The following is a 24422-nucleotide window of genomic DNA, read 5'->3' on the forward strand; positions in this document are numbered from 1 at the left end:
TTGCATGTTTTTTTTATTTATTTTTATAACAAAATACAAATTTATTAAAAAATATTACATATTTTTGGCAAATGTAAAGACCAAAAGTGAAATGAATAAGCCTCAGGCTGAAGGAAATACAAATTCACTCCTGTAAACACGCAAAAATTAAAACATTACGCCTTTTTAAAAGATTTACTCATTTGAATTAATACTAAAAATCCATCAAATTGAATTGAATAACCCTTACATATTTTAATTGAATAATCGAACAATTCTTAATCAATTATTCAATTAAAATGGGTAAGGATTATTCCATTCCATTCCATTTTGATGGAATTTTACTATTAATCCAAATGTGTAAACCTCAAAAAAAAAAACTCAAACAAACCTTTCAACTTTGCTGCCATTCTGGATCATAGAAGAATAGGAAACAGGTGAAGATCAGCAAATAAAACAGAAAAATGAAACACAAATATGATGTTTATCTAAAGTTGTTTTTTGCTTGATCATCAAAGGTCAGCAGCAAAGAAATTGTTTAATAAAGTGAGATGAAATTCATAAAGTATATACAGTATGTCATTAAACATATTTAATTATTGCAGGTTTGCATTTCACAATTTTTATTAATTTGAGAAATGAGTTTTTGTGCAAGTGAGATGAGTGAATGCTCACATTTAGACAGCATCATATTTACACAGCGTCACCTCTCAACATGGGGACAAAAGTTTTAAAGTTTTGATTTAAGTTTTGTGAGCGGTCGCAAACATTTTTAAATATATTTTTTCATCCAATCTCATTTTTTTCCATCACCATGTTCCTTTAGTGGCTGCGAATGTGTAAATGGGACAAGAGTACAACACGGACATCTATTGCAAATGCATTTCTTATATTTTTGGAACAACCTTCAATAAGCAGTTGTCATTCACTCATAAAAGCGTGATCCAAACTAATACATGCACCTTCCACTTGAGGGAGTCCTGAACATGTTGTGCCAACGCTTCTCTGAAAATACTGCAGACTGGGCCTTTCTGGTGTGATGTGTGACGTCTTCTCCGTGTGCTCACTACATATTGCTTTTAAAAACAGTGAGAGAAATCAAACCACTTGTGCCATTAGGCCTTTATTAAAAAGGTATGCCTTACCAAAAGTTTTTGTTAAATGCTTAAATTCACATTTGCATTTATTCATTTAGCAGATGCTTTTATCCAAAGCCACTTACAAATGAGGAATACAACAACTCACTTCATCCTATGGAGGCAATGAGAGAAATGCTAATTTAGACCATGTCAGTTTAATGTCTAGTACCAGCATTATAGTGCAAAATTCAATGATTGTGAAAATTCACATGCTCTTGCAAGTGATCAGTGTTCTGAGCTTATATGTACGAGGATGTGTAAATGATGTGCATCTAATATATTTAGCACAAGATGTGCAGTTTTAACATAAAAGTTACGCTGGGCACCAGCAAGGGCAGTCGAGACACTTATTGGGATATCCAATCTGCATATCAGATCCTTTTACCTCAAAATCCTCTTTCTCAGAACAGATACGATGAAATATACAATAAACCGTGTTTTAAGGAAATTTGGTGAGTGATCTTACCATGAAGGAGGCTGTTGTTTTCTGCATATTTTGTATAAAAAGAACATACACTGTTCATCAATAATTGATATTCAGAAATTTGACATTGGTGGTATGATAGAAGGTCTTCAAAAATTCATATTCAAAACAAATGATTCATTATTCAGTTTATAAAATAAAAATATTTTTGCTAGACCTTCTCTAGTCTGGATATAATTCATTCAGTGTGTGGTTATCAATCTATTTGCTTGCTATGCACCTGAAACAATATGATTTTTAACTAGTTAGACCACAACTACTTCTTCTACAGTAAAATGCTTTGAAATGATTTTTGTCTTTTCTTTGCCAGCACTCCCTCAGAATAGTCAGATAAACCCGTTTCAGGTTTATCAATGAGACGTTAATGTAACAGTATTCCTGCTCTCGGATGCAAAGTTTTCGGTCTCTGTTAGTTGAGCTTCTCTTTATTCCACAGCTGTCATTTTATGAGAAAAGCTTAATTTAACCATGTATCTTTAGCCTGGAGATTTACATGGGTTTTATACATTACCTGATATCTCTGACATGCACAAGACAGATTTTAGCATAAATAATGTGCACAGTTTGGTAGATCACATGGTGACACAGCTTACCAGCTGGCACATCTTACCCCACTCTCCGTCTCCTGATGAAGACGGATGTTAAGTGACAAATATTGTGAAATATAATCTTTTGTGTTATACAGAAGAAAGAAAGTCATAGATGTTTGGAACTATGTAAACGATGACAGCATTTTCAGAATTATATTGAAATAAATGTATTATACAGTCCATATTAATAAATGATTAAAACTCATACAGTACATGCAAGCACAGAATCAGACCTCAGAGTATCTTTACATTTAAGTGTATTTTTTTAATTTTCAAATTTACAGATACTTCAATCACACTTAAAGATCAAAACATGAAAATAAATTAAATATGATAAAATAGTTTAGTTGCAAGACAAATTGTGCACCGTACACTCTAAAAAATACTGAGTTGTTTCAACCCATGTTTGGGTCAAATATTGGGTCTAAAAATTCCAAGTTAAAATGTTAAACCAACGGTTAGGTTTGTCTACATTTTACCCAAACATGGGTTGAAATCACCCAGTATTTTTAGAGTGTATTTTAAGCCATTAGGTTTATCTCAGACATCCAGCATGTATGTGGGCAAACGAATAAAACACATTTAAAACTGTTCAAGTCCCACTCAATCATTGTTCTTTAAGTCATAACCTTCTCATGAGCACCCTTTGGTCTATCAGAAACAGAAAGAAATCAGTCCATTGTTGCATTAGTTAACTGAACCAGTCCCACATTAAAAAAATACTGTAGTAAACTGTAGTAAATTGCAGTATATTATAGCATTTAGTACACTTTTTTAATGAATATTACAGCATACCATAGTATTAACTATAGTAAACTGATAAACTGTAGTAAATATTGTAATATACTTTAGTTCTTACTACAGTAAACTGAACTGTATATATAGTATTTACAATACAGGATACTATAGTATTATATATTGTCAATTGTTAAACTGTAGTAAATACTGTAGTATCTTTACTATAATAGGGTTCAAAAACGTTATAGTATTTACTATAGACTACATTCTCTATAGTAAGTTTACTATAAATTACTGTAGTTTTTTAAAAACAGTTTATTGTAGTACCTTTACTATAGTATCGTTCAAAAACACTAGTATTTATTATAATATAGAGTAATTTTGCTATAATATACTATAGTATTTGTCCTGTGAATGCTGTCAGTGTGTGGTTTATTGTTGTCTGGATTGTTGGCAGAGTTGTGCGTCAATCACCTTTAAATGAATTCCAATATGTGCGTCACCGTGTGTTTGATTGCTCCCTCCACTGTATCCATGGAGTTTCCCAACGTTCGAAAGAACAGGTGACGAGACGCGCCAAAAGAAACTATGTAACATTTTCCTAAACTCCCGTCTCATTAAACAATACAAAACTGGGTTTAAGCAGCTGTTAGTATGGGCAAGACAAACAGTCACGGGGAAAACGTAAGTGTGCACCATGTAGTATGACCTGTCCCAGTGCACGGCGTTGAGTTTCACCAGAACTCCCCACAGAGTGATCGCATGGTTCGGCATCCAGCAGATGAAGAACGAGAGCACCACCACAGTTACAGACTTTGCTACTTTAGATCGTCTTCTCTGGTGGGTATTAGCGCCTCTCTTTCGGATAAACCTCAGAAGTAAAAGATAACACAGTGAGAGAATGAACATGGGCATGATAAACGCAATGACTATTTTCTGAAGGTGATACAACGCGAGCCAATCGTGTCCTTCTGGAAACTTGAGGAGACAGAGTTTTTCACCTGCCACAACTGTCACGGTGGAGAAAATAGATGTTGGAGCTGTTGCTACAGTCGCCAGGATCCACAACACCGCGCAGATCCACTTCACTGACACACACTTCGTTCGAGAAGGGACTTTTAAGGCGGACGCGACAGACCAGTAGCGCGTGATGCTCATCGCGGTGAGAAAGAACACGCTCGCGTACATGTTCATCACAGTGACTGATAAAATGATCTTGCACATCGCGTTACCAAACGGCCAGCTGAAATCCAACACCGTATCCACAGCCCAGAAGGGCAAGGTCAGAACGAACTGGAAGTCGGTGACAGCTAAATTGATGACAAAGAAATTAATGATGGATTTCTTTCGTCCTTGTCTGATCTTCATCAGGAAAAACACCAAAAGATTCCCCACCAAACCCACGGCGCACACCGCGGAGTACACAGCCGAGATGATGATCCTCAGGACGAGGCTTCCGTCAGCACTCACATCGATGTCCTCCAGACTGCTGAACTTGTGGAGACCCGTGAAACTCCTGTTCAAACTTCCCCATCCGCTGTGGTTGAGATTGAGAATGTCACCCATTGTTTCTGACAGAGCTCTCCAACAGGTGCCTGGTGGACAATCGCATATCACTCAGTCTGATATAGTATTGTGTCACTGGAGAAATCTGCCAGACTCCCATGCGTGTAAGCGACGTGATAGTGTAGCCTACCTGTCAGTACGCGCTTAATGCTGAAGTGCGCGCCTGTGAAGCGCGCGCACTGGATGCACCGCTGGACCGCACACTTGACGTCATGTCATGATAACGCAGCTGAAAAAATTGAGGGAGAATGACTAAATAACACAAGACGGCACTGAAAAAAACGTAGTTGCACTTGCATCATAATGCAATGCCGAATGGTTTAACATTTAATTATAATTGTCTATTCGCGTATTTTATTGGGTTAAGGTTTGCTTTCCAGTTTCTGTTGTAAGCTCATAGTAGCCTACTCATAGACTCAATCAAGTCTGATCTTATCATATATCATCTTAACCATTTAGCTATCAGCAGTGCTAGATGGGAATGACTTCATAAATTGATATGAAATATGTTTGCTTGCTAGTGTCCACTAGAGGGGGCACTTGATGGACACTCAGATACATCTGCAGTTGGGACTTTCTAAATCAGCTATAGCATTTTCGGTTTTCAGCCGTAATTCATGAGCTAGAATGTTAAATGGAATGGTAGATGACTTACACAATACATAAATGCATGTTCATCAGTGCAACACAAAAATTGCAGTAATTTAGTAGGTATTTAAAGGGATAATTCACCCAAAAATATAAATTATGTCGTTATAAATGTTGTTCCAAACATATAGACCTTATGTGCCAGAGAAACATTATAAGGCCTTATATCATTGATGGATTGCATCAGAGGGGCATGATGATTATTGGCTATTGGCATTATTATTAAAGCTCTCAACAACATGGACACATCAATGTAGATTCTAGCGATCAAAAACAGCAATCCGTAAGTGAAAGGAATTGAACAGAATGCAGGTCGAGTATTAAAACTGCAAAGACGAATGATAAGGCAACGGCCAAGACCAATAAATAAAACTGCACAGACGGAACGCGTCCGTTGTGAGTGTTCATTTACTCCAGCTCTATGCAATGATAAATGGTTAAGTGTTGTTTAAATGATGAGACGTGAGTCCCTAAACACGGAAAGACCAAAACAAAGACTAGAACGGGTTCAATTCAGTCTGATCCACTGAACACAAAGAAACCCTCCTCCTCCTCCTACCAGAGGGCGGAACTTTGACAAAGTTTTACTGAAACACACACACTTCTCTGCTCTGGTGTGTGCGGCATCAGTAACTCCAGTTGTCCCAGATGATTTAACGGAGTCCAGAATCGCCCCTGCACCGGATTCACAGACTTTAACATGCTGGGTTATTTGCTTCGGACTGATGATGATCATTGCAGATCTCTGGCGTAATAAATGCACCGTTCTTTTGTGTGATGGGTCCAAACCAACGATGCATTAGGCTGAGGCAAAAGTTCCTATTCAAACTATCTCCATTTAAATGGACTGTAGATGTACCAGGAGTGATCTGTCTTCCCCTCTGTGCAGTTTGACATCATGGTTCAGCTGGACTGCGGGAGTAAAGTTTTGGGACCAGCAAGTTTCTCTCTCTTGTTTGTGATAACAGCTGGGCTTCTGTCCGTTCTCGAGAGCACAAACACAAGCGGATATAATCAAGACACAGGTGAGTGGGTTGAGCTTGTGTCTCATTACAGTCCTACGCCGTGATTTTCAGCATTTTTGATTTTGTCTCGTTGATGTGCGCACAATGGAGCTTGAACAGGCTTTGGACATGTATTTATTTATTTAGCCTATTTATTTTTTAAAGTGCCATTTAGTCTAGCTAAATCAATTTCATTAAAGTTTGCTTTGTATATTATTGTAAAACAACATACAGGCCTATGCTTAAATAATAACATTTAAAATAATCAATACATCACCAGTCCTTCTTCTAAAGCGTGTTTTTTTACCCTGATTCACTATGGTAAACCATGGTAAGATATCTGGAAATATTAATTCTCTCCACATAACTTTGCTCAATATGGCCCCAATTTTGATGACTCAGAATTGCTTCACAAAATCTTTAGTGTAATTACAGGTGCAAACTCCTCAAATGGAATACCTAGATCTCTATATGTTCCTCAAAACCACTACCTACAATTACCTCCATACAGACACTTCACAACTGCAAATCTAGAAATATGGTTGATATTTGGAGGCTTCAGCATCCGACAGATTATTCATTCAATTCTCATGTTCATAAATCATTCTCTAGAAATGATTACTTTTTTGGGAACGTCTGGAATGGTTTTTAATATTAGTAATACTACTAAATATCATAATATCCTCCTGGGACCCAAAAGTACTTTTGTCCACTGTAGTGGACATTATATTTTAGTGAATTACTCTGACACCACACATGTCACACCTGTGTGTCCTGTAAAGAGCACAATTATAATTTAAATCGGACTACTTTTCAAATTGTATTTCATAAACCAACATATCAGGAAAACGTTATGAGGTTTCAAATAAAAAACATACTTTCTGTTACAGAACAGGGCTTTGATTTCATACATGTCCACTGTAGAGGACATCAGGACTTAAATCATGTTTATCAGGCATTTTGGGAAACACAACAAGTGAATATGGAAATAAATTATACATCAATATTCCTATGAAATATTAGATATTATTATTAAAATGTTGCTAATTATTACTCCAATTAATACACTTCTTTTGTCATTAAATGTTGCTCCAAGAACACAATGTGCAAATGTATATACAGTGTATACATTGCATTGAATGGGAATATTAATTTATGGCCATTTTACCCACATATTGCATGAAGTAAAATGGTGTATCAATTCATTCTGTTATATCTTCCATAATTTATTCCATATCCATTTATTGGTGATTGAAAATAAAATCCCATTGTTTTTGCCTATACATATATAATTTAATGTCATTTTATTTTTTAAACAACTTGGTGTCCACTACAGAGGACATAGCATAACATATGAATAAAATATCAATATAAATGTGACAAACAAAGATCTGGGAAGAATGCCTGTCGAGAATGAAGAGCTGTTCTGTAAATTCGAGATATAAATTAATCCAGTTCAAAGTTATACACTCCACTCGTTACTCCAAAACTATAGATTAAACCAAATATTTCGACATTGGCATATTTATTTTGGTTTTGCCCCATATTCAGTATGATTTCTGGTTTAACATTTTTTAATTGTTTTCAAACGAGTACAGTGTTAACATTCAACCTGACCACAATCTGTCTATTTTTGGCTATTCTGATGTAATGGATACTATCCCTCATACTCATCAGCTCGCTCTAATAGTAGGTTTGATTGCAGCCAAAAAAGTAATACTCTTCAATTGGAAAACGTTTTGGAAAGAATCAGTAGGCCTACAGCTGTATATGTCTTTCATAAATCTGATAAAACTAGAGACTCTTCTGTGATATGAAGAATGCAATACTACTCGGTACTCAAGATTAACATGAGATAAGCAGAAACTGTGTTTGTTATGTACCCTTAAATAAGTTTTTGGAACAGCCTGTTATAAAAAAACAAATTGTGATTTAGTGCTGGTGTGAATAACTATATTAAAGCGTAAGATAAAAAGGATACTGTAATGTGAATTGTTTCTAAATATCAATGTCACATGCCACTGTTCTCTCAGAGGCATTAGTGGTATTGAGTTATTTTTGTCCTGATGAAGCAACTCCATATCTCATTTCATGGAGGACACTGAGTGGTAATGCTGTTTCCCTCTGCTTCCACAATCATGCAGGTCAAAGCAACAGGGCTTCCAATGTACAGAGTCAAGTCATATAACAAAGACTGTTTAAACTTCTTTACACACTCTCCAGAGAATTGTAGGAATATAGAGAATGCAGTCATGACAAGGTATTTAGTCTTTGCTATGGCACAGAATTACTATAAATCCTTCTGTAAGAATTATTCTGGTCTATTGTTTGAATAGAATGACTTCTACTTACTGATAATTCAGACATGGATTTGTTTCATGAATTATTTAATGCACGCTGTACAATTCAATTGCTTTGCAGGTCATGGGGATTGAAATGGTTAGTCAGTTGCACTGCAGCCACACTGTCACACAATCCCAAAAAGTCCTGTAATCAGTGGGTTTAGTCAAATCTTTTGGGAATCTGAACTCTGATCAAATATTGTTCATTGGTACTTTAGTGCATCGTAAGACGATAAGAAATTGTGAATAACATAAAACATTACTATTTAGTTGTTTGTAAAATGCAATCTAAATACATGATTTTTACATTTTCTGAAGAAAAAAGTAAGTGGTGCTTATCCATGCAAAACTCGCCACAACAGTGCAGTTCTAAGTTGTTTCCAGGACACTATACTAAAAATTTGAGTTTTGTACCATTGAACTTAGTTGAAGCATATGTATAAACTAAATATGTGCGGAAGCCTCCAAACAGCAGTAATGGCTGGAATAATGAGCTCATGTTTTGCATGTCATTTGCAGCCTTCAGCACCGTCAATTTAAATAGTGCACTTTCATTTGTGCATGCCAAATAAAAAATGAAATAAAAAAAAATATTTTCCTAGGTTATTGTATTTGTATTAATTTACTGCCCATTATTATTTTTTATGTACTATTCCTAAAGATTTATTATTTACTAATTATTTTTGATTCATTTTTTGATTCAACTAATTTTTGATTCATTATTGTTTCTTTCCATTGACTACCTTACAAAAAGCTTACTAACCTACTTGCAGTAACCAAACTGATAGTTATAATAATTAAAGAAACCCCATTATGCCCCCCATATTTCCAGGGCTGGGGGGCTTTTTGATGCTTCACGCTCAAATTGATATGGTAACGACGCCATCGAGACTGTTTTCATTACTGTGTATTAATGTGTTGAGGAAGATCCGGGACTGAAAATCAGATATGGTAATGGGAGCTTAGGTCTGGCGTGCTGTAAGAGGTCGACCAATTACAACACACTGAACCATCTAACTAATCAGAGCAAAGTAGAACAATCACAACAGACTTATCCATCTGACTAATCAGAGCAGAGTAGACCAATCACAACAGACTTAGCCATCTGACCAATCAGAGTACAGTAGACCAATCACAACAGACTGAGCCATCTGACCAGTCAGAGCAAAGTAGACCAATCACAACAGATTTAGCCATCTGACCAATCAGAGCAAAGTAGACCAATCACAACAGACTGAGCCATCTGACCAATCAGAGCAAAGTAGACCAATCACAACAGACTGAGCCATCTAACCAATCAGAGCAAAGTAGACCAATCACAACAGACTTAGCCATCTAACCAATCAGAGCTGAGTAGACCAATCACAACAGACTGGCCTATCTGACCAATCAGAGCAAAGTAGACCAATCACAACAGACTGAGGCATCTGACCAATCAGAGCAAAGTAGACCAATCACAACCGACTTAGCCATCTGACCAATCAGAGCAGAGTAGACCAATCACAACAGACTTAGCCATCTGATCATTCAGAGCAAAGTAGACCAATTACAACACTCTGAGCCATCTGACCAATCCGAGCAAAGTAGACCAATCACAACAGACTTAGCCCTCTGACCAATCAGAGCAAAGTAGACCAATCACAACAGACTTAGCCATCTGACCAATCAGAGCAAAGTAGACCAATCACAACAGACTTAGCCATCTAACCAATCAGAGCAAAGTTGACCAATCACAACAGACTTAGCCATCTAACCAATCAGAGCAAAGTAGACCAATCACAACAGACTGGGCCATCTGACTAATCAGAGCAGAGTAGACCAATCACAACAGACTTAGCCATCTAACCAATCAGAGCAAAGTAGACCAATTACATTAGACTTATCCATCTGACCAATCTGAGCAAAGTAGACCAATCACAACAGACTGAGCCATCTGACCAATCAGAGCAAAGCAGGCTCTTGGAAAGGAGGGGTAGGAGAAAAGAAAGGAGAAATAGAGCTGATAGAGCTGATGCTGCAATGTACAGTAAAGTATGAGAAAATGAAAGTGTTTTTTTACCTTGGATGCATGTAATCTGTTGTAGGAGATCTCCAAAACAAAATGAGGGCCCTTTAAAGTTGCATAATAAGGGAACTTTAAAAACTAACTGATATTTACCAAGCTCCTAGTGTAAACTTTACATCCCAATATAAGTAAAACCTCAACAACGGTACACGCAACCTTGCACAAATTGAAAGATGGGGCTCAGATCGCAAATCTATGTTGTTGTTGTTTTTTCATCCTATTTGTCTTTTGGCACAAAGTATAACTATTTAACAATTCCACTTCTGGTATGTGACGTTTTTATCTTAATAGTTACCCTGTTGTTTTTGTAGATAGTTCTCTTGATGGATTTCCAAACTATGAAGTTGTCCATCCTATCCGAGTGGATTCATCAGGACATTTTTTGTCCAATCTTGTGTCCCACCGCGTGAGTAGAATTCAGAGGAGAGAGACGGCAAAAAGCAAAGAGAGCCTGGCCCGGGTTTTTTACCATCTGCAGTATGGTGGTCAGGACCTGCACTTTAACCTCACCCTAAACCCTCATCTACTAGCGCCCGGATTCCTCACAGAGCGGAGGTACGGTGGCCTGCAAGGGTCTACGTTACACGGTCATGGCCACTCTCTCTGCTTCTTCTTGGGAGATGTCTGGAGCAGTAAACTGACCTGGGGTCAAGCAGCTGTAAGCACCTGCAATGGCCTGGTGAGTCCATAAGCATACTTGTATTTGGATGTTTCACAGTATGTTTCTATGTAGAATTGTAAAAATAGGGAATTATGTAATCAAACATTGTTGATAGTATTTTGAGGGGTTTGACCCTATTGTAATTGTTAGAATTTCCGAGAATCAGGATTCTTCCCTAAAAGTGATCGGGCAGACCAAACCGTAAGTCGTAGAGACTTGAAACTTTGAGGGATGGTAGTACCCACCACGTCTACAATGTCACCAAGGCTCGTCCCAATCGGCTCGATGGTGGCGCTAAAGCAATTATTTTAGAATCCTTGGAACCCAATTTTTTAAGCAATTACGTTGGTAGGAGAGGGAATCTTTTAGAATCGCAAGAAAAGCTTGACGTGTGCTCGACTAATTAAACTAATTAAACATTATTTAAGGCTATTTTCTATTTAAGATATTGATATGAACTGCTGTTGTCAAGTAAAATCTTTATTGATAATGCTTCCTCCGTTGCAAGCCTGTGCGTCTCTAAACTGTCTGGTGGGTGCTGCACCCTTCTTTGAAATAACATCATCACATTATTAAACATTTGGAATATCGATTTTTGGAATTTGTGAATTGATTCGAATCGGCGGAAGATAGAATTGCGATTTATATGTGAAACGATTTTTTCCCCAACCCCTATACGATGGAATCCTTGGCTCAAGACGAGGATCGTCACCGTGGTGAAATATTCGGGTATTTCGGATTTTTAGAAAAAACGAAAATGGAGACTAGTTCTAGGTTTTTAGCCGGATCGGAACCAAACCAATGCAGAGAGATTCTCTGGAGTCTGGTTGTCATTAATTATCAAAAACAAGTTAAATTTCGATACACATCTGCAACGGGACGCCAAAACGTTAGAAGTGGATGCAATTAAATAATTTCACCAGAATTGTTACACCTATGTATGGTCTCAGTCTCTGTTCACATGAAAATGACTCAGCGACTGGTCACTTGGTGATGCTATAAAATATGGGGAAAAAAACAAAAACGACAATAGGTGTGCAACAGTTAGTCAGATTGACTGAAAAACTGGCATGCAGTGTCTTTGTCCAACGTGCTGTGATTGTCTACGAGGACATTTGCGCATCTTTAAAAACATCGGCCAAAGAATTTCGAGCAGCTGTAAGACAAGGTTAACGGAGGCCGATCGCAACAAAAATTGCTGGGCCTGTTTGACTCAATGCCCTAGAGGCCTGTGAGAAATTCAAAAGAAATCTGACACCAGGGGGTGCCTTCATGTTTTTCACTTTCGTAAAGGATTGTATATCACATGTTTTTTCGCACACGACAGTCAAACAATATGGTAGAACTCCTCATTCTGAGCAACTTTGCCTCTAGGGGCGCTCTTATAATTGGCTGTGATTTTGAATCGATTTGGTTGCGAGTGCAGTTCACTTGTCTCGTGGTCGTGCCTCATCTAATGTGGATAGACAAATTGCTTGTTGCTGGAATTTTATTGCATCACGTCTGGTTCTGGTTTACATTGAAACATTCCCGTAATTCTCCCTTACCCCTTTTCCAACAAAAAAGAACTGGTTCGGAACTGGTGCTGGTTCAAAGTTGGTTCGGAGTTGGTTCAACTTGCGAACCTTCTCAGAACCTGTTTGTTTTTCCACTGACTAGAGCGCCCAGCGAACGACGTTGGTACGTCACTGTGTACGTCGCCATACATCTTAGCTAGAAACGCTTGCAAACCTACAACATTACTTTGGGATTATCTATAACTCGTGAACCAAAAAGGCTTTAAAAACAATTAAAATATGTACGTCTTTTAACCTTTTCCTTTGATATGTAATCTTTTCTGATTAGTAATGTACCCCTGTATTGTGTCTTTTTTTTCTTTCCATTTATTTGTTCTATATTGTGACTGTTTTCTTCTTTGCTTACATAATGTTTTCAATAAAAAAAACTAGAAACGCTTGCGCCAACTTCAAGCATAACAATTACAATGGCGGACTACATCGTGTTTCTGCAAATGTTTCTCCTGGCTTTGCGATCCTATATTATGGTCAGAAAAGATGTTTAGAACACATCTAAACCCGCCCCCAGCCCCCGACGTAAGCATGACATGGTAAAAGAATGGTTCTAGTCCAGCAAAGAGTTGGTGCCGCTTTGGAACCAGTTTTCCTGGCCGAGAACCGGTTCTTTGGCTGTCGAAACACAAAGAACTGGTTCGCGCGCTGGCACCGGCTCCGAACCGGCTCTCAAAATGCTTTGGTGGAAAAGGGGTACCTGTGAGTAGGATTGGGTCCTGCTCCCAGAGGGCCACTGTCCTGCGAAATTTAACATTAACTCCAATTAAACACATCTGAACCTCAAAAGAAACATCCAGGCAGGTGTGTAGAGGCAAGAAGGAGCTGAACTCTGCAAGACCTCCTGGAGCAGGTTTGGACACCCCTGGGTCGGAGGTTAGAGTTAAGGTTAAAGCTGTGACTGTTTGGGAGGAATGTTGTTTCAGACTGAACAAAGGTTGTTGATACAGGTGATCTAGGAAATACAGAAAAATGTCCTACTTGGGTAAATCGCATTATTCCACTTTAGTCTAGACAAAAAGCTTACCCTGTTGTTACATGTTCCTTGGTTTTGTGTTTTTTGGAGCTAGCCTATCAAACCTGACCGTTCTATCATAGTGGAATTAATGATGAGGATGTGAATGATTGGGACAGAAAATACACTTCAAAATAAAAGTCCAAATAGCAAAAACAACAAACACAAAACCAGGGATCATGTAACATTTGTCTTTTTTCATATAAATATATAGCAAACTGATTTAAGGTTAGTGACTTGACATATGTGACTTGACTATTTATTTGAATGTTTGTATTAGAAAATACATAAAAAATGCAATTCATACATACAATGTCTTGAATACACCGCTTCAATGATAAGCACATATTTTCTGGATTGAATTCTTAAATTATGGAAGAGGTGAAAAAAATCCTCTTTAAAAATAATGAAATTTTGGAAGAGAAAAATGTATTAAGAATTTAGCATAGTAATCCGCAGCTTATATTGTAAAATGTCATGTAGTATGACCTCCCCCCCCCCCCCCCCCATATTTATGAATTAATAATACATTTTACCATAATAAATATATATTAAAACATTTTTTATAAATAATTGTGAAAGATTTTTCACTTCTTTTGCAGATTATTTTGCAGTTTGTCATTGATCCTTTAAAGACAAATCTCTGACAAGTTTACTAAAGTTTAACTTTAAAGTTTAAAGTATTAGTAGATACTTACATTTTAGTTAAGCCTGTAAGATAATATTAAAATATTAAGATAATAATATATGTTTTATTAATATTTAAATTTTAGTTAAAGTTTCAGTAATTTTTGTGTGTGTTTGTGTAATATTTATTTTAGGTTGTTTTTTTTTAAATATATATTTTTATTTCAGTTTTAGTTAGTTATTTAAGTTAAACAATGACAATTAGAAATGCTGCATTGGCAAATAGCTAAAATAAGATATTTTATATATATTTTTATGATATTTCTGTTAATGCTTATTTTATTTTATTTAGTTTCATTTGGAAGCTGAGTGATAATAATTATGTAACTAGAACGTACATTTCCTGTAATAAAAAGTGGGTGCCAAAAAATACAACTGCAGTGAATTAGTGAGACAGTGAATGTATACTTAAGCTGTTTAAATGTGTGCCCTGTTTCGTTGACCTTCTGTTCTCTCTAGACAGGGCTGTTCAAGCTCTCAGAAGAGGAATTCTTCATTAGTCCACTGGAGACGGCACAAGAAGAGTCGAACCCACAGGCTCACGCCATCTATAAGCGACATGCTATCCAATCAGAACGCCAGCTGGTGCAACCTCTGTTCGGGGAGAACACAGCCAACGCCACCTGTGGGGTCAGAGGTCAGACTTAGGGCCCTATTTTAAGGATCTAAGCGCGTGGTCTAAAGCGCACGGCACAGGTGAATCCACTTTTGCTAGTTTAACGACGGGAAAAATGGTTGGCGCTCCCGGCGCATGATTTAAAAGGTTGTCTCTATACTCTTAAGGAGTAATGTGTGTTTTGGGCGTAAACCAATTAGAGTCTCATCTCCCCTTCCCTTTAAAAGCCAGTTGCGCTCGCGACATGGCGGATTCCCTCTTTACATGGTGGAATTTGCAAGCGGAAAGACTCTCCTCTAGCAAGCAAACGGATCTGCTCGTGTGCGAGGCTAAAGCTCGTAAGCAGACCATCTACAGGACAAGCCGGATTCCATCATATCTTTATGTACACAATAATAATCTTTTACATTGTAATCCTTTTATTTTTAATATTTGGCATGTGTGCTGCTACGATTCCCCGTGTTTGTAATAAGCAAAGTGTATGTGCGCTGTGGACCCGCCTACAGGCTCATATTACTTACGCGCTCTTTAAATAACAAAAAAATAATGCACCATTGACTTCAGACCAGGTTTCAGTTGGTCAATGGCTCAGTCTATTTCAGTTGCCTCAAAATAGCAACGCGTCAACAATGCGCCTTAACACACCTATTTTTCAGACCAGCAGCCCATGGGCGCAAATGCATTTGCTATTTAAACAATGTGGCGCAGGATGTGAAAATAATAACTGCGTTGGGCTGAAACTAGCAAAAAAACACTTGTGTTGCGCCTGGTGCTGCATTACACCGGATGTATGATAGGGCCCATAGGGATTCAATGAGGCTAAATAATTTTGCCCAGATGTCACATCATTCCCTTCATCCAGTGTGATTTCTGACTCTATTTAGGTCCTTTAGGAGAGGCGGACCAGGTGGAGAGGCAACGCGAGCGTTGGGAGAGACGGCAGCGGCGCAGGCGCATTAGACAGCGATCCATCAGCTCTGAGAAGTGGGTCGAGACTCTGGTAGTGGCTGATCCTAAAATGGTGGAGTACCATGGAAGCAAAGGAGTTGTGAGCTATGTGCTCTCTGTCATGAATATTGTGAGTAACAGTCATATTTATGAATAAATTAATTCATGGCGAGAATCACTATTACTAGCCGCGTTTCTTTTACCCTTCAAAGTGCGCAAATTGAAATTGCGAATTGAAAATACGCCCATTGGAAACAAGTATATTTGGCAAAAACTCCCATATATTATGCAAAAAAGTTTTTACCCTGATATGAGGTGGTTTTTGAGGCAATTCAAAAAAGTAATATTTTGCATAACTGCAATGGAAACAGTGTTTTCCCATTTACAGGTCACCTGACGTATGTTATAGTCGATCATTCTTTAAAGAAGACGCTTGTTTGGACAGAAGACGTGACAGAGTTCTTTATTAAACTCATAAAAGACAAAAGTATTACAGGAATACTAGATTCTAAACAACAAAGAAATGCTACAATTTATGAAGAGCTTGAAGCAGATATGAAGGAGAAACACCCAGATACTGACGCGAAATTGACGTGTTTCCATTGGGCGTATTTCTAATTAACAATTTCAATTTGCGCAATTTGAAGGGTAATGGAAACGTGGCTAATAACTTTATTTGTTGTGTGCTTTGATGTTTAAAACTCTGCAGACCCTTTACATTCTCAAACCGCTGTATTACACACTGCATGATAGGGGCACTTTAAGTAACAACCTAAACCATCCTAGCATTGTTCTGGCTGCTTTCACTTCCCACATTTTCCTATATATATATATATATATATATATATATATATATATATACACACACACACTTTCTTGTTTGTACTATTCATCCAGCTTATGTTAATTGCAAAGTAGTGCCAACTAATAATCATAAAGTCCTAGTTATGATTAGACTTGCCAGGAACACACACAAAAAAATCTGAAAAGTTTCCAAATCCACACTTTTCGTTTTTCTTCTTAACTCTAATGTGCTGTTTTAAACTATCCTCATTTCCTCCCTTTAGCTTTCCGACTCTCTTCTCCTCAAATAGCAACAATGTCCTTTAGGCAGCAGCACTTTAGGTGCTCCTTAGCTGGATCCGAGTCAGCTGACCATGTTACAGATCCAGTCTGTTAGGTACATTTTCCAAAATATACTCTGGTCTGTCTGGCTTCTGTTTTTGAGGAGGGAAAAGCCCCTCAGGGAAAAAAAAAAGTTTTCCATTCCAGGCACTTGGATGGTATTGAAGAAAAAGAACTATAAAGGGGAAACATTCCATTATCCGAGTTGGCAGGGGTTTCGTTCTGGCATTATAAACTTATTACTGCTATATTTCAGTTGTTTTTATGTATTGTTGAAGCAGGTGAAGAAGGTAATGATTCAGAACCTAAATATCAAAGTGAGGAATGCAAGAAGAAGATGACTGCACCTTATGAAGTTTTGGTTACACTTTTTTTTAAGGTGTCATTGTTACAGTGTAATTATATGTTTAAGCACTGAGTAATATTAATTAACTACATGTACTTACTATAGGGTTAGGATTAGGATTTGGTTGAGGGTTAGTTGCATGCAGTTATGCTGTAATTACTATGGTAAGTACATGAAACATATGTAACAAGGACACTGTAAAATAAAATGTTACCAAAGTGTCTTAGCCGATCCTCGTGAGTTACTGATTTTGAACAGTTTACATAACCAGCACAGTTTGTGCTTCATAGAGTTATTTGCAGTGGCATTTGATTTTAGCATGATCTAGGTGCAACATGATATTGCAAAATAATAATACTAAAAAAATGCATAGCACACAAATTTTAGGTAAAATAGTTTGGCTGTTACTGTGCTGTGTGGAAGCAGTAAATCTTTGATCCGTTCTTTTGAGATTCTCTCGGAAAAAATTGAAAGAATGTGTTCATTTGAAGTGATTTTTCATCAACTGCAAAAAGAGGCAGTCAAAAGTGCCCACCCCTGAGTCTCTGTGATATTCTGGTCTCTAGATGGCTCGGGTCTCTCATTTCAAATAAGTCCTAAAGAAAATGATGTGTTTTTTCATCCGTCAGGCAAAAATTGTGAGCCTAATTGCTAGGGCTAGTCGGTATATTGAGTTTTTAAAGATATATCGATAGCCATGTTTTTTTTATAAATGAAATAAGATGAGGCAATACCGTTTATATGAGGTAACACTTTACAATAAGGTTCATTCAGGGCTGGACTGGCCATCGGGCATCCCGGTGTGCCGACGTACTTTTTGGGCCGATACAGATCATTCTTTTAAAAAAATGTTTAAAAAAATGTTTTTGTCTGAACAGCCCATAATACTCGTACATCGGCGGCCCATTCGTTTAGTTTTGCTTAATTGGCGGCGCTGGGATCTTTGTGCCGGTGTAATGTATTGGACAAAAAAAGTCAGCGTAGTTTTTTTTTTTTTTTCACAGACCGGCCCATGAAGCACGTAGATCAGCTGCTATATTACTGCTTATATTACAATATTACAGAGAAATATTGGTTCTTTTCTTGATTGACACTGGGCTGGTCCAACCACATCTTTAAACTCCTCCCCCTTTGGGCTCTGAGCGAACATGCAGTGTCAGTGTGTATCTGTCAAAATAGTCAGAGATGGAGAAGAAACGCAAGGAATGTGCAGAGAAATAGCGTGAAAAAAGAAACGGGCCCTTCAAGTGTCTGATGAGGATATTGAGGAGGATCAGGAGAGAATAAGTGAGTGTAGAGAACTGTGGTAAGCAGAACTAGGCTACTTTCAGAACTCGTAGGCTATGAGTGTAGGAACCCATTACCCAGTTACGCATTATTTACACATCGGCATAGTTGACGATTACGCAGTTTACTAGAATTGTAATGAGACGCGTTTATAAACCATGTTTTCCGCCAAAATAAAAGATCATTTGTTTATCTCTTTCAAGCATAGAAATTAGTACAAAACTTATTATGAAAGTTGCTTTTATTTTTCAGTGCATTTGTTTTACAATATATGGCTATTACTGTCATGGGATTAATATTATAACTATTATTATGTAGTAGTGTAATGCAGACAGACACTATATCACAGCTAAAAGAGTTTTGAGTTTTTCTTTGTTCAATTTGCACACTGATTATGGGTTGGAGCTCTTAATTTTTAACTCTCAAAGTGCACCGAACCCCCCTAAAGAGACAGAGGTCCACCCACCACAGATTTACCCAAAATCCTGTCAAACACTGGTATTGCTATGCCAATGCAGCTTATAGCTTGTTTTAGGATTCATCATTGTGGAGTAGTTCGACAGTAGTGATTTAATCTATTAACTCTTGCTCATTCATACTCACTCATTACATGGCATTAGTGGTTTTAATAGGAGTTAGTATACATATTCAGGGGCGTGAAAAGATCGGTTGTGTTTATGATTATATGTAGTGGGCCAGTCTGGGCCAAAATGCCCGGGCCGATTTTTAGTCCCAGTCCAGCCCTGGGTTCATTAGTTAATATTAGTTAATGTATTAACTAACATGTACTAACAATTAGCAATGCACAACTAATGTTAACTAATGAACCTTATTGTAAAGTGTTACCTATATAGGCCTACTATTTACGACGAGGATATATATCCAAAACGAAGGTTTAATGTTAATTAAATACAGGAAATCAGAACAGGCAGCAACACACACTAGATATAACAGAGATTGGACCAAGACTGACTGAACAGATGGAAATTAAATACAAACACAGATGACACTGATTAACTGAACACAGGTGATACAGATGATGATGATGATGATTAACTAAACACAGGTGATACAGATGATGATGATGATGATGATGATGATGATGATGATTAACTAAACACAGGTGATACAGATGATGATGATGATGATGATTAACTAAACACAGGTGATACAGATTAACTGATAATGACAGAAGACGAAATGTGACATGATGACAGGCAGACAAGTCCAATGAAAACAAACTGTGACAATATCGATATACAGCAGCTGCAGGGAAAGTGCATAATCCAATTTGTCCTAAAGAGACATGCTTTATAATAAAGCCTTCAAAATAACTCGTAGGATATAGTTAACGTTTATAGTTTAAAACGGCTTACCTTTGCCTTCTTGTGCTGTTTAATATGTTAGAGATGTGGTGCATAACTTACATTTCACAGGTATATTCTGTAAATGTTAGAAAGTCATGAAAATATTTCCATTTTGCTGTCAGGAGTGGATGATCTTCAGGCGAGTCTCCACTAAACTTCACAGGCTTCAGTAAAGTACGAGCGCAGTAGAATAGGAGCGCTATAATTCTGACTAAAATATACAGTTTGCTAAAAAAATATTTGTTGTTGGACAATAAATGTGCTATAAGTAGAAGTTTAAACCTACGAGTGTATTTTTATGATAACTGTGTAAACTGTAAAACTGTAAAGTGCTTTTGTTTTTATTTACATTTTTCTTATGCTTAAAAAAGCATTATTTTTTATTTTAGATATAAAATAATGTGATTTTGACCCTTTTTCCTCATATAGTATAGCCTACATGGTAATATTCACTGTATTTGTTTTCATAGCCTTCAATATGAAGATTATTTGTTGGACAGTCTTTTTCGACAACAATTGACTAATTAATGCCAACACTTACTATTCTATATCTATTTAAAAAATGTCCCTTTATTTGTTTTATACCTCTAACCTAAATATTTCTGCCAGTATATTCCATGCAAGCCTGATCGCTGCACTGTAATGTTTTCTCCCGAAACCTGTCAAATCTAAAGTTAAGCAGCCTTTCAGGGTGTCACTTACATGTTTGCAGAAGTTGCTTCACCTCAAAAGGACAGAACAGCATCAAAGATGCCTCACTGATTCACTGGAACATTTTGTAATGAGCACCACCGAAGCATAGAAAATGCCTCTCACATTTCAGACCTCATTTACCTCAAGGAGAGCTTTGATGCGAGAGCAGAACTTCACCAAAAGAAGCTGTTTTACTGTGAAACGCCTTAGTTCAGCTATTTAGGGGTCTTCAGCTCCCTGACTTTCATCTAAAAACCTGTAGAGATCTGTGATGACCTCAGCTGCCAGCGCCCTTGAAAGTCTCTGATTATGTGATTTCAATTCACATTTTCTGAAAGCAGTGGCTCTTGAATTTCTCTCCCCTTTCCATTCATTAAAAATTGTAAAACATTAAGTATTAACATTCCCTGTAGTCAGTGGCCAGATCACAGGCACACGGCGGTCACACTATACGTTTTTCCCATTTCTCTGGCTTTTCTCTAGAGTTTTTGAACCAGAATGGATACATTGTCAAAAAAATTCCGAAAAATTTACAGTAAAAAAACGGCGTTTACAGAAGTTTACCGTAAAAATTACAGTAGCAACATTTTAGGTTTTACAGACTTAACTTTAATTTACAGTAAAAAACCGTATAAAAAGCTACACAGCGTCATTCACACAAACACTAAACATCTTCATGGTAACACACATGAAATTTAAAAAATGCATTAAACAATCTAACAAGATTAAATGTAACATAAAACCCTAATGTACATAACTAATTAGAAAAAACTAAGAAAAACTACGAAGACAGTTATTTTAACAAAAATACATCAAATGTGAAGTGTCATAGAGGGAATTTGTTGGAATGTCAATTTAGTTTTTTTTACTGTAAATTATACATTGACTTATTCTTTTTCACTTCCAAAAACTATCAATTTTATTATAAAATTACATTCAATGTATGGTTAGATCTATCACAGTTATTCAAGTACGGAAACTTTCTGTTAACCAATTAACAGTTTTTCACCGTAGCATTTTTACAGTCTTTTTCACAATCATCTTTGATCACTGTAGTAGAAGGGTTGCAATGTTGCTTTTCATACGTGAGAATGCTGTGTTTTATAGGTGGCGGGGTTGTTTCGGGATGCCAGCATCGGAAATGCCATCAACATTGCTGTCGTGCGTCTCATTCTGCTGGAAAAGGACGAGGTAAGTGAGATGACAAAGCAGACATGCAAACCCTTGCTCTAAAAATACATGCAGTCGTTCTGAATCAACATCTATGCTGTAAAACAGAGCTGGTGCACTAAGGCCACGTGCACACATGGTTTTAGGAGTGACGACTGCGTTTAAATGCAGGAGTGAATCACCTAATTCAGGGGTCGGACCATCTCTGATTTATGTCTGTTATCACAGTTCCTCACTTTTCCCATTTGTGTCACACACACACACACACACACACACACACACACACACACACACACACACACACACATATGTGCGTGTTGCCTGGTGAGTTATATATTAGTGATAAACAATAAATAACTGTTTAAAATATTATTATTATTATTATTATTATAGTGACAGGAGTCACTCCTGTAATGTGTTTATTGGCATAGTGATAGCAATAGAAAGAGTTTTGATTAAAGCTACCAATAAGAAACATGAATAAATACCGTTTATTTAGTAATGTGTTGTTTCTTCTGCCCAATGTAATATTAATATTGAGAGAAACTACAGTGAAGAAAACAGATTTGCTTGTGATTTGCTTGCTCCACGTCTGGAGGACAGACACACACAACTCTGATGTGTTTTTAAATGCATCATCTAGTTGTTCAGTTTTTTTCTGTACACATTACATTGACTTTATCTTCATGCAAATATGGTTGTCACTCCTGTAAAAAAAACGTTATTAGTTGTTCAGTGTGTTCGTGTCTTGAATCTGCAGCTGTAAATGCTGTGCTGTATAAGGACACAAAGCAATAACCCACACAGCAGTTTTATTAAGCAATGTTGTTTATGGTATTATTATCTAAAACCCTCTTAACCCTTTCAGGCACAGATACTTATTCATTTAATTGGCATGAATTGATAACAAACCTGCAAATTAACAGAGACATGTATTTAAATCCTAAAGTCTTTTGGGGTCAGGGGTAATTTTTGAGGTGTTTTCTCCTAGAGATTTATGCATTAAAGATGTAGATGTTGTTTGCATAGAGCACATCAAATATGGTAAACAGAAGCACAATACTGGCTTGACATGTGAGATCAAACTTCACTGGTGCTTATGTAATAGCATTAGTGTCTCTTCAGAAGACTTGAAACTATGGTTTCGGGAAACACTGAATCTTTGATCTATGTTTGTAATGCCGAAATTGCAAATATTTGGCTAACGATGCTTCTAGGAAATGCACTCCAGATTGGTTTTAAATGCCATGTGCTCAAATGTGCCTTTTTCAAATTAGCACACTTGAATCAATTTATAAATTGTGTTAAACTGTGAATGCCACAAACATAGAAAGGTTTTTCTTTGCATTAAGGTTTCCATTGAATTTTATTTATATGCATTGTGTTCACTATATGCAAACCCCCCATTTTCACCTTGTAAAGTAAATAAATATTTTAGAGTTTAAACTCTCATTCTACAACATGATATCTTTAATAAAACCTGCAATAAAACGTATTTTCTAATTGCCTTTCACACAAATCCACGCAAGTTTAATAATTAAACAGTATTTTTTCTTTAAACTCAATCCTATTTCATACTTACATACTGTACATAGATGTAAATACAATTTTCCTTTATGTAATTAATACTATCATTTATCATCAGGAGGATTTGAAAATCAGCCATCATGCAGACAACAGCCTGAACAGCTTCTGTAAGTGGCAGAAAGGCATTAACATGAAGGATGACGATCATCCAGTCCATCATGATGTGGCTGTCCTGATCACTAGGTACATCTGGCCGAACTCTAACCAGTTTTAAATTGCTTTACATATACAGTATAATGCATCTTTTCTGTGACACAGGAAAGACATTTGTGCCGCCATCAATAAGCCCTGTGAGACATTGGGACTGTCTCATGTGGCTGGGATGTGTCAGCCTCATCGCAGCTGCAGTATTAATGAAGACACGGGCCTTCCTCTGGCGTTCACAGTAGCACATGAGCTCGGACACAAGTAAGTGCTGGAACACACATTATATACGCTGTAGAACTAGTGCTGTCAATCGGTTAAAAAAAAAAAATTAATCGCACAATTTTCTGTGAGTAATCTCGATTAATCGCACCTAACATAAAAGGTGTCATATCATGAAAATCTGACTTTTTCCGCCTTTCAGGGCTTGGGCCCTAATAAATGTGTTAATTATGCTTTAATTAACACTTATATTAACTTATGTATGTTTATGAGCATCCTATAAGGTCTTATACGTGTCTATTAACTGTTAATTACTGCCTATTACAAGCACCTTAAAATAAAGTGTTACCTATTATTATTATTATTATTATTATTATTATCAGTTTTAACATTTATTAGGCTTCAAAAAATATAAGATCTTTTAATTTTGA

The 24422-nt window shown here is 36.9% G+C and overlaps 2 protein-coding genes across 2 annotated transcripts in view; one reads left to right on the plus strand and one right to left on the minus strand.

The window, feature by feature from the left end:
* Positions 1-3300: 3300 nt before the first annotated feature.
* rxfp3.3a2 (relaxin family peptide receptor 3.3a2) lies at positions 3301-4551 on the minus strand. Its single transcript, XM_077201634.1, has one exon. It carries the CDS (start codon positions 4494-4496, stop codon positions 3363-3365), a length of 1134 nt encoding a protein of 377 aa, XP_077057749.1. The 5' UTR covers positions 4497-4551; the 3' UTR covers positions 3301-3362.
* Positions 4552-5742: 1191 nt separating this feature from the next.
* adamts7 (a disintegrin-like and metallopeptidase (reprolysin type) with thrombospondin type 1 motif, 7) overlaps positions 5743-24422 on the plus strand; it is a 106324-nt gene continuing 87644 nt past the window's right edge. Inside the window, exons 1-7 of the mRNA XM_077201624.1 lie at positions 5743-6169; positions 10867-11234; positions 14946-15123; positions 15987-16180; positions 21976-22059; positions 23684-23808; positions 23884-24033. Coding sequence (XP_077057739.1) covers positions 6043-6169; positions 10867-11234; positions 14946-15123; positions 15987-16180; positions 21976-22059; positions 23684-23808; positions 23884-24033 — 1226 coding nt within the window. The 5' untranslated portion in view covers positions 5743-6042. The remainder of the gene's footprint in view (positions 6170-10866; positions 11235-14945; positions 15124-15986; positions 16181-21975; positions 22060-23683; positions 23809-23883; positions 24034-24422) is intronic.

Source organism: Siphateles boraxobius, unplaced genomic scaffold (assembly GCF_051911475.1).
Source record: "Siphateles boraxobius isolate OS27281-9 unplaced genomic scaffold, OSU_SipBor_1 48, whole genome shotgun sequence".
Classification (NCBI taxonomy): Eukaryota; Metazoa; Chordata; class Actinopteri; order Cypriniformes; family Leuciscidae; genus Siphateles; species Siphateles boraxobius.